We start from the raw sequence: 12,074 nt of genomic DNA on the forward strand, positions 1-12,074 counted from the left end.
AACTCATCCTTTTTTATGGCTGCATAGTATTCCATGGTGTATATGTGCCACATTTTCTTAATCCAGTCTGTCACAGATGGACATTTGGGTTGATTCCAAGTCTTTGCTATTGTGAATAGTGCTGCAATAAACGAGGCACTGTTCTTATTAACTTAATTGATTTAATCCTTGTGCCAGTTGTGTTAAGGAAATATTAATCTAGTATTAATGGTTGAATCTGGTATTAATGGTTATATCTGAATTTAGATATATACCAAGAAAATGATACATTACATCCACGAATTAATGTTTAATTTTGAAATATTAGAAAATATAAAATATAGGCCAGGCATGGTAGCTCATGTCTGTAATCCCAGCACTTTGGGAGGCCATGATGGGTGGATCACTTGACGTCAGGGGTTCGTGACCAACCTGGCCAATATGGTGAAACCCCATCTCTACTAAAAATACAAAAATTAGCCAGGCATGGTGGTGCGTGGCTGTAATCCTAGCTACTAGAAAGGCTGAGACAGAAGAATAGCTTGGACCCAGGAGGCAGAGTTTGCAGTGAGCTGAGATTGTGCCATTGCACTCCAGCCTGGGCAACAGAGCAAGATTTCGTCTCAGAAAAAAAAAAAAAACTCTATCTGTATATGTCTTATATATATTATATATGTCATATATATTATATATGTCATATATATGTCTTGTATATTTTATATATATATCTTATATATATATAAATTTGGCCAAAGGAGAAAATTCATGTGTTTGTGATTTTCTAAAACTCCAAGAAGTCCTGATAACCCTTATTGAACCATGATAAATAATATCTATCTCAAATAGCCAACACCATATTTGCTAGTAAAATATGTCATTCCCATTCAGAGAAAAACAAGAATATCCAACTTTATCCTCATTTTGGGGCACTGTTTGGGAAGTTTTAGCCAACACAAGAATAGGATTAAGAGAACTAAATGGGATTAATACATCTATCAAAAGGAGACAAAATGATCACTGTAAGTAGATGATATGAATCTACAGGCCTAAGAGAAGCAATAGAAAAAAAAGTGATATCTGTCAGAGGTTTGGGCTACAAAATAACCTTTGGTTAAGATCTTTTATAGGCGAGGCGCAGTGGCTCACATCTGTAATCCCAGCACTTTGGGAGGCCAAGGCGGACTATTGCTTGAGCCCAGGAGTTCGAGACCAGCCTGGGCAACAGGGTGAAAACCTGTCTCAAAAGAAAAAAAAAAAATGATATTTTATATGCCAAGCACCACGCTGGGGACATTATAGAAATAGTTTTGATTTTGACAGCCAACCCATAAGATGGATTTTAAACTGCTCACATACATTGTGGAGCTGGAATTCAGATGCTAGATCTACTCAACTCTAAAGCTGATTGTCTTCATCTCTATGCCATGGACTTCCTGCACAAATGTATAAAACATAAAAGTGTTTCTAGACTCTAATAAAACTCTTGGACAGCATGATTAATGAAGAGCCATATTCACAGTAAAAACAAAAAGTGAAATATATAGCAAAAAATTAAAATGGTAAAGAAAAAACTTAGCACCTATATGATGAGCAGTACACAGTTTACTGAGGGATCTAAAGAAGGTGGAGTGTTGCTATTGCAAAGCCATCCGTTTTCTCTCTAGCCGTAGGTTTAATGCAACTGAAATTGTTTTTGAAATTTCCCTAAGGTTAATCTGGAAAGAATAAATGGATAAGAATAATTGAGAAGGCCGGGTGTGATGGCTCACATCTGTAATCCCAGCATTTTGTGAGGCCGAGGCGGGTGGATCACAAGGTCAGGAGTTCAGGACCAGCCTGATCAACATGATGAAACCCTGCCTCTACTAAAAATGCAAACAAAAATTAGCCGGGCATGGTGGCACGTGCCTTTAATCCCACCTACTCAAGAGGCTGAGGCAGGAGAATCGCTTGAACCCAGCAGGCAGAGGTTGCTGTGAGCCACTGCACACCAGCCTGGGCAACAGAGTGAGACTCTGTCTCAAAAACAACAAAAACAAAAAAAAACCAGAATGGTTGAGAAAATGTAGTTTTAAAGATTGTGTATTTGTGGAAGGACACTTACACTATCAAATATTAAATATATATTACAACCACAATAGTGATTTTTTACCCATAATAGATCAATAAAACAATATATGTATAGAAACTGTTCAATAAATTGTGAAATACAATTAAGTTGTGGCAAAAGTAAATTCTTAACATTACATGACAAAGTAAAATCCAGATAAGTTAAACAATTTAAGCATTCATATATGTATACATATGTGTGTACATATACATTTGTGTGTGTGTGTGTGCGTTTGTGTGTACCTACCAGTTCTTGGAGTAGAGGTGGTCTTTCTATACATAAAATACTTAAGGACAAATTGGGATGTGATATTACAACATGATGCCACAGTATGAAAAATCTCAACATATAAAGTATTTTTACAAGTGAAAGAAGAGTGCAGAAAGTATTAACATGCAGTTTATAAAAGAAGAAATTAACATCAGCAAATATATGAAAAAATTCTTCAGCCTCACTGGTGAGTAAAAAAATGTAAGTTAAAATGAGCACACGCATTGCTGGAGGGAGAATAAACTCATACACTCTCCTGAGGAGTGATTTGACTGTATGTCCGAAAGGCCTGAAATATAAATCATAATTTTTGGTCCAGTAATTCTAATTCTTGGAATTTTCCAATTGAAATAATGAAAGTTATGCACAGAGGATAATTATTGCTCTGATGTTTATAATAGTGAGAAATTAGGATCACATTAATTGCCCAATACTAGGAAGCCATTTAAATAAATTATAGAGCATGTCATAGAAAAATATGCAGGAATTTAAAATAATATTATAAAAGAATAGTTAATCATCCTGGGGAAAGTTTACGATATATTGTTAAGTGGATGAAAAGTAGGTTATGTAAGCAAAAAAAGGTTAATCCAGCTCATCTCTTAAGTGGGTTTACGGTAATTTTTTACTTCTGTATTTAATGTTTTAACAGTTTTTTAAAAGCATTGTTTTCATAGAATAATAGCAACATATATATAAAATACATATGAAAAATAAGATTAAAGAGAAAATACACATTACTGTGTTTATTGCTGATAACTGCAATGCAGGTGATTATTAAGTTATTCTTTGTACCTTTTTCTTTAATCATGCATTAATTTTAAAACCATGACATTTAAACAAGAAACTTTTTGAAAATAAATGAAAGGGAAGAAGAAGGAGAAATAATAAAAGCAGCACGTGAAAACTCTAGAGTAGTGGAAATGCTAAAGTACGCCATTCATTAATTCATTCACTCACTCATTTTATAATTACTGACACTAAGTGCCTACTATGTGCCAGGCCCTGTCTTAATGGGAACATAGTAGTGAAATAAAATTTGCAGTATTCATGGGGTGGGGTGGGGTGGGGAGGCTGACATTTACCAGATGTGGGTGTAATTAAATAGAATTGAAAACTGTGGAAGCATATTATGCATAAAACGGGTTTTATGAGAATAAGCTCATAGAAGGTTTATATATGTATAAATGTAAATAAGAGACTGGTTAAGAAAAATATTTAGAAGAATATTTAGAAGATATTTAGAAGAATAGTCAATACAGTCCTACTTAGGAAAAAGACAAAGGAGAGAAGGGAAAATAATATAAAAGTAGTTTATTATCTTCATAAGAAATTGAGATATAGTTGCTTGTGCCATTTTAATTTTATAGTGAGCAGAGAAGTTTATGTACACTTAAAGCAGAAATGATAATTGTAATCTGAAAATTTGAAATGTTATTCTAATAGAAAAATATAAAAGTACTATAAATTCCAAATTTACATGTGAATTAACCAATGTTGATAGCAAAAACCCTGATTACATCCGTTATGCATCCAGAACCTTCTTATTACCTGTGGAAGAATTAATTAGAAGGTTTGCTTTATGGCCAGGATACAAACTCAGAGAGAGGATTTTTTCTCTTTCAGCATTAAATGAACCCACCATAGACTATGGCTTTCAGAGACTGCAGAAGGTCATCCCTAGGCATCCTGGAGATCCTGAGAGATTAGCTAAGGTAATGTGCTTTGGAAATTGACATGTGAAGCCATTTGTGTAGAATTTCAGCAAACTTAGACAAATGCAGGCATTTACATCCCATTAAAATTAATTAGGCCTTGAAATTTAGCTAAACTTTAGATACAAGATGCACATAAAATATCTGCTAACTATGAAATATATTACGGTCGTATTTATCTCTGAGGAAATATGAAATCTGAACATTTGAGCCGATAAAATAGATACACAACAGGAGTATTCAGTTTTAAAAACATTGCCAACTTTATGAAAATAAATATCTGCATAATTCGTTAAAAGTATAAACTTCGGCGGCCGGGCGCGGTGGCTCACGCCTGTAATCCCAGCACTTTGGCCGAGGCGGGCCGATCACGAGTTCAGGAGATCGAGATCATCCTGGCTAACACAGTGAAACCCCGTCTCTACTAAAAATACAAAAAAATTAGCCGGGCGAGGTGGTGGGCGCCTTTAGTCCCAGCTACTCAGGAGGCTGAGGCAGGAGCCAGGAGAATGGCGTGAATCCGGGAGGCGGAGCTTGCAGTGAGCCGAGATGGCGCCACTGCACTCCAGCCTGGGCGACAGAGGGAGACTCTGCCTCATAAAAAAAAAAAAAAAAAAAAAAGTATAAGCTTCCACTCCTTTGTATTTAAATGTTTCTATTTACCCATAATTTCAGGGACCCATTAATCCTCAATCAGTATTAATCATTGAGGGCCTACTATGTACGTAGGTATCTAATGAGGAGAAAATTGCTCTGTATAAAATTACTATGAAATACATCACTTTCAAGTGAACTTCCTTATGAAAATTACTTTATGAATTTGGCCCATGTTGGCTTTATTTAAAAAGTGCATCAATTTATTAGTTGTCATTTAGCTGATGAGAAACTATTAAATTTTCACATTTATATTTGCACTTTAAACACACAAATTATAAAATGCCATGTTCTCTTTTCCATACTGTGAATAAAATTTAAGCACCACAGTTGCTTCTACATCACACCTTTGTTTTCCTCCTGGAAAAATCCCTAGCCCCACCATTAAATTAGATGATATCTGGAAAGTAGGTTAATAGCAATTTAAAAGGTTGTAAAAAACAGGAGGTGGAAAAGGCAAAATGAGAGGAAAGGGATTCGTGATTACTAATTCTCTCTGGTTAAAATGTACAGGGGGAAATATTATTGAAAGAATTCATCTTTATTAGAATAAAATTTTGCAGAAGGCATTGCCAAGATCATTTCAGTACTCTGGACAACTCCTTGGCAAGGAGCTAAACTCAAATCCATCAATCATTTTAAGAATATTTGGTTAATTAGAGACCCAGATTTTTAAAACAGAATGGGCTGAAAGTAGCATTTAGTAGAACTTCCATGACATTATTAATTTTAATCAACTCCACTCTCAATTGGGTTGTTTTTTGTTTTGGTAACACAATCATTTATAGCGCCATTTTATAGAGGCAAATTTCAGATAGATAGGTATTTATAGAGAGATTTATATGTATAATTGTATTTTACCTGTCAAACCAAATATAGGACCTCTTGACTAATTACTTACATTTTGGGAGGGGTGTGTGGATTTCTCATTTTTGCCTATAATTTTCTTTTGTTTGCCATTTTGGATTTTGCCTTTGACAATACCCCACCCTCACTTGTTTTCCAGGAAATGCTGTTGAAAAGAGCTGCAGATCTAGTGGAAGCTCTTTATGGCACACCACACAATAACCAGGTGAGATACTCACATCCTACCCTTTCGTGAGTTTTGCACTTTATGCTGGATAGAATGCTCACATTAACCTGCTGTTTTGTAGGACATCATTTTGAAGCGAGCTGCAGACATTGCTGAAGCCCTCTACAGCGTCCCCAGGAATCCCAGCCAGCTTCCAGCCCTCTCCAGCTCCCCAGCACACAGTGGCATGATGGGAATCAACTCCTATGGCAGCCAGCTTGGGGTCAGCATCTCAGAGTCAACACAAGGAAATAATCAAGGTACCACTTTTCTTAGAGTCAAAATCCAAATATGTCTAATTTTAAAAGTTCTGCTGGAGTAGATGGAGTCAGAGGTTGAGTCATAATGGTCCAACAGAGTGTGTCCGCAGATAGGCAATACAATCATAGATTGTGTTATTTCAAGATTATAGATGGTACATTATTAGAGTTTGAGCTTCTTAGGTACCAGGTAGAATGTCTGGAAATATTTAAGGAGAAGATTGAGTATTACTACCGGGTGTGGTGGCTCACATCTGTAATCCCTGTACTTTGGGAGGCTGAGGCAGGTAGATTGCTTGAGCCCTGGAGTTTGAGACCAGCCTGGGCAACATAGTGAAAACCCATCTCTATAAAAAATAGTCAGGTGCGGTGGGCAGATGTAGTCCCAGCTACGTGGGAGGATCACATGAGCCTGGGAAGTCGAGGCTGCAGTGAAGCAGTGGGGTGTGCTGGCACACTGCACGTGAGCCGAGGCTGCATGTGAGTACATGTGCAGTGTGACAGTGTACTCCAGCCTGGGCAACAGAGCGAGACCCTGTCTCAAAAGAAAAAAAAAAAAAAGGATTGAGTATTATCAATTTAGAAAGGTTTGGGCTTATAGAAAATAGGTTTACAGGTATTAATTGAAAAGAAATTTATGCTTCTGTTATTGTGATGATCAGACTGAATACTGGAAAGAAGCTGATTATTGCCATTATCATTTATGATACCCAAATTTCTCTTCCTGGTAGCCAAGAGTGAATGGCTTGGTTTTATTTGGTAACTTCTATTTTGTATTATCTCATATATATAACAACAAACAAATATAAAGACAACTGTGCTTTTACATGTAAAGCAGACCATGCAAAGATCTTTACATTGAGATTGATTATTGAAGTGCTAAGTCAAAATCTGTCACAAATCATTTTTAAAAGGAGTAAATGTTCCTAATGAGGTCGTTAACATTGGGAGAGTTTTTTTTTCTAATTTTATTTATTGGAAGAGAATTCCTCATGTTTTTGCCCAGGGTGAGTTCTTACAAAAGAGTAGGTGAGCCGGGTGTGGTGGCTCACACTTGTAATCCCAGCACTTTAGGAGGCTGAGGTGGGCAGATTGCTTGAGCTCAGGAGTTTGAGACTAGCCTGGGGCAACATGGTGAAACCCTGTGTCTACAAAAATACAAAAATTAGGCAGGTGTGGTAGTGCTCACCTGTAGTCCCTGCTATTTGGGAGGCTGAGATGGGAGGATAGATTGAGTCCAGGAAGTTGAAGCTGCAGTGAGCCATGACTGTGCCACTGCACTCCACCCAGGGCAACAGAGTGAGATCCTGTCTCAAAAAAAAAAAAAAAAAAAAGGCCGGGCATGTTATTACTTTTGTTTTTGTAGACATGAGGCCCATAGACCAAATGTCAAATTGTTTTTCATTTGGTAACACATTTGGATTGTTTCCTAAATAGTTTGAGAGACAGTAATCCAAAGTGGTTTATTCCAGGACACATGAGATGTTTCTGAGCTGTGGTTTCTCACTCCTTCCCCTGTTCCAGGCATAGGCTGGGTCCCCCACACTCACTGCTGATGCCCCAAAGTCCTAGGTCAAAGAATAGCACATTTTAGGGGAACTCATCAACACTTTTTGAATGAAATTGACCTCCACTTGCACCTAGGGCATGGCAACAACTTTGAACTAACATTTCTAAAACTGTGTTCCATAGAATACAAGTGGCCCCAGAGAGGTTAAGATACCTTTCCCCTCCAGTCCCCACCAAAAGATGCTATGACATGTTAAATTTGGCAAACACTTAAGCTAGCAAAGTTAAACCAGTTTGTTTATTCTCTGGGCCTTCTGCATATGAATCATCAAGAAATGGCTACAGTGCATAACATCTACCCAGCCTAACTTGACCACAGACTGCTTTTCTCAGTGATACCAATCATATCTCATTGGACTCCAGTGTCATATGAAGTATGATTTGGGAGAGGGAACTCCACACTGCCATTAGTCATTCGCTTCTTGGTGTGAGCTGGAGGTGCTGAGTGCAGGTTTGAATGAAGGGGAGTAGCACGGGCATGGCCTTGCATAGATGGGGAAGAGAGAGGAAGGTATAAAAGGCTGAAGATGGGCCGGGCACACTGGCTAACACCTGTAATCCCAGCACTTTGGGAGGCCAAGGCAGGTGGATCATGAGGTCAGGAGTTCAAGAGCAGCTTGGCCAACATGGTGAAATAAAATACAAAAATTAGCCGGGCGCGATGGCAGGGTGCCTGTAATCCCAGCTACTCAGGAGGCTGAGGTAGGAGAATCACTTGAATCTGGGCAGTAGAGGTTGCAGTGAGCTGAGATCGCGCCGCTGTACTCCAGTCTGGGTGACAGAGTAAGACTATCTCAAAAAACAAAACAAAACAAAACAACCCAACCAAACAAACAAAAACTGAAGATGGACTGCTCACTTCCCACAACTGCCCAGGGCACCTGGTGGCATTCTATAGCCTGGGGCCAACGCAGACCTGTGCTAGCCACATGTGGCCTGACCGTGCACGCCTGTTGATTTACCTGGGATTTTTCTTTGTTGCCAAGGGTACATCCGCAACACAAGCAGCATCTCTCCGCGGGGATACTCTTCCAGCTCCACGCCTCAACAGTCTAATTACAGTACCTCCAGCAACAGTATGAATGGCTACAGCAATGTCCCCATGGCCAACCTGGGTGTTCCAGGATCACCAGGATTTCTAAATGGCTCACCCACCGGCTCTCCTTATGGAAGTAAGTGACCTCTCTATACCTCTGGCTCCCCATGCTTTTTTGTCTCTGGGTTTTACTATTCGGCCTTTTGGGAGAAAGTTGCATTTGTAAATCTTCCTAAGTCATCGGGGAGCAGCCTAGTTTCCTGATTAAGCGTCCTTCCTGCCTTTCGTTCTTTTCCCTTAGCTTGACTTTGGCTCACGTGGTTACTCAAGGCCTTTTGGGGAAAGAAAAGGATTGAAACAATTCCCTTTTTATAGAGAAAGAGCATGTGTGGCCTGTGTTAAGTGGGAGCAAGGAATTAAGATTCCATTTCTGTTAACAATATGTGCACTCTTAGGCACTTTCAGATGTAATATTTAATCCCCATAAGAACTTCCTGATAAGAACTTTATCTTCATGTTATAGACAAGGAAGTTGGCTTTGCTACAGTTTTCTGACTTAATCAAAATCACATAGCTAGAATAGAGCAGGGTAATAATTTAGGCATAGTCCTGATGACTTTGAGTTATTTTGTATATCGCACCATGCTTCTTTTTGACTTTGCAACCTGGTTTTCCCCTCCCTTCAGTACCTCCAGAGAGGTGGAAGTTGACTGCGTACAATCATGTGATATATTGAGACAGAACTTCTTCATCTTAATCTGTGGTCTAGCAGCAAAGTCCCTGCTCTGGGAAGTTGTGAAAACCCCATTTGGGTTGCTTCGGGAGGTATGCCGGGAAGTTACACAATGGTCCCAGGAGCCTGAGAGAGTGCATTTTCCAAACCTACCTAGGGAATACTTTAGGCCAGGGGACAAGATGACATGGAGAGGCTGAAGTGATTGAGTAGAGTGTTCTTGAAATGCTGGGTCTTGTTGCAATTCTCTGCACCTTGCCCTCTTTTTACCCCACGTGGTTCCCTTGTGCCAGGAGCAAGGACATGTCAAGGGCAGCACATAGCCACGTCACATTGACATGTCACAGAAGCTGCCTTTCACAGTCTTTGGACTTTTGGTTCCCTGGGGAGACACACCTATGAGCTATTTCTGGATTATCAGTTCGATGCATATACTCTACACTACATGGCAAGATAAAGACATAGTACCAGCAGCTAACGGTAGTAGAGGTCAGTTCTTCCAGTACAATGAAAATCTTGTTACTGCAAAGACGTGAGTTCTATCTTGTGTCTTGTCAGTTGGCCCAAGTTCATTAGATAACAGTTAGTCTGGAGAAATAAATGATTGCTTGATTTGTTTCTACCTTATCTTGTTCCGAAAAGTGTTTGGGGGAATTATTGCAGTCAAATAGGTAGTATGAAAGTATAAAACAATCTAACAAGAAACTGAGCTAAAAGAAACAAATATGGTTCAGGAAATTCTAAAATGCCAGGGCCAGCATAAATACCATTTGGTCTGCTCAAGGGAGTCGTTTACTTTGTTCTGAATTTACAAGAGGCTAAAGCAAAGAGAGAAACACTATTTGTTATAAGATTTTATGTCCACACGTTAATTTTTAAAGTAGCTCAGAAGAAAGGTGGCAATTTCTGTTCCTGAGATGTTGGAGAGGTCTTTCCCTTGCTTTCTCCTGGAGAAGGTGTCTGGTGTAGTAAAGAGATCACATCTTTAACAACCCCTACAAATAATGCAGTGGCAAGAGATCCATTGTGTAAACAATGTTATAACAGTGACAATAATAAGATGAATTAACAATTACATTCCACTTTACAGCTTAAAAAGCATGTTGATATCTAGAGTCCAGTCAGAGCCTCATGACAACCTTGTGACATGGATACTATCATTTTTATCATTATCCCTTGTAAGAGATGAAGAATTATTAAATGACTTGAAAGTTCATAGTAAGTAGTAAAAAGGGGACTAGAATACATCATCACACTCAGAATACCATGTTTTTAAATTAATCATGTAAGAATTAATGTATTTATAGTGTAATATTAGGTTAAACCATATGAAATTCCCTCTATTTGACCATTTTTGATTTATAGAAGTGGCAATTTCATATCAATCATAATTTATGTAGATATGAATAAGGTTGAATCATACTTGGTTTTGTACATAAAAAATGATCAGTTTTATAATACAGTATATAGTGTGGTAGTGAAGAGGATGGAGAAGAAAGAAAAAAAAGAGGAATGAAAATGCCCAGTTAGGTGTTAATTGCTTAATATTTCTTCCTAAATAATTCATTTGGTAGAGAGAAACCCTTCCCACTCCCACCAGAACAACTTCCTTCTGTTCTTTCATGATCACCCAAGCCCCTGCCACCAGAAAACTAACAACACCCCAAATCTTCAAATTACCCATTAAAATGAAATGGTAGACACAGAGCAGGGAAAAGAGGAAGGCAACCTGCCCAACTGGGAGAGAGAAAGAGAGACTGGAGAAGACCTCCTCCCTGTACCTATTGAATCTGGTGTGATGGTTTGCACCTTCACTTTTGGAGGGAGGGTCTGAAAGTTCCAGGCTAGGAATGAAATTCCAAACAGTGCATTCATTACAATCAAATTCCCCTACTCCACAAATACTGACTACCCAGTGGAGTTCATTACAATAGCACCTGACCTGTATTTCTAGCCAGCCAAGTCTTTACTTCTCTGGGAAATACAAAAAAAAGAAAAGCCCCGGGGAAAATATTTTGTCAATTCAGTTGCTTGCGTCTGAAAACACAATTCTATGATTTTTAAAAAATGCATCTGATGTGGCTGGGCCATGCCATGGAGCAAATATTTGCCAGAGACTCTAAGAAAGAAATAGAGCCAAGCTTCTTGGTCAAACTTGACTTGCATGACAGCCAATGCAGAGTATCAGAAACCTGCATCTTTACTGTTTTGCTCTCGCACTACTTCAAAATGGTCAAACAGATGTTTTTTCAATTTTACATACAAACTTCACTTCCTGGCAGTAGCAGTGTGCCAAGTTCCAGCTCAGTGCAAGTTTTTATGGCTGAATTCTAAACCCCTGACAATAGGGGGTTATAATGAAATGCTGACAGACCCCTTAGCTCCAAAAAATGCAATGGCTCAATGCAAAGGAGGATATGTGCCCGGTGAGTTCCAGCTGAGACTATGCAAGCCAATCAATTCTTGTACAAAGAAAAGTGTTTTTTCCTTAACTCTCCATGTTCACAGAGATTTCTGGGCCAAACGTACTTGTCTTTACTTTGGCCCCTATCCATAGAGAGATAGATGTCCAGAGAAATTCTCAATTGGAAGTACATGCAATCAACTTTCCTTAAAATGGTTCTCTCTGCAGTCCCAAAAGATTGTCTATTTAACAAGCCTGTAACACCCATAGGG

At 38.7% G+C, this 12,074-nt stretch overlaps 1 protein-coding gene across 1 annotated transcript in view; it reads left to right on the forward strand.

Annotated features, from left to right (window-relative positions):
• Positions 1-12,074, forward strand: part of EBF2 (EBF transcription factor 2) — a 208,962-nt gene that overhangs the window by 183,603 nt on the left and 13,285 nt on the right. Inside the window, exons 11-14 of the mRNA XM_017885421.1 lie at positions 3,986-4,074; positions 5,735-5,800; positions 5,883-6,060; positions 8,616-8,801. Of these exons, the coding sequence (XP_017740910.1) occupies positions 3,986-4,074; positions 5,735-5,800; positions 5,883-6,060; positions 8,616-8,801 (519 nt within the window). The remainder of the gene's footprint in view (positions 1-3,985; positions 4,075-5,734; positions 5,801-5,882; positions 6,061-8,615; positions 8,802-12,074) is intronic.

Source organism: Rhinopithecus bieti, unplaced genomic scaffold (genome assembly GCF_001698545.2).
Source record: "Rhinopithecus bieti isolate Rb0 unplaced genomic scaffold, ASM169854v2 scaffold_315, whole genome shotgun sequence".
Classification (NCBI taxonomy): Eukaryota; Metazoa; Chordata; class Mammalia; order Primates; family Cercopithecidae; genus Rhinopithecus; species Rhinopithecus bieti.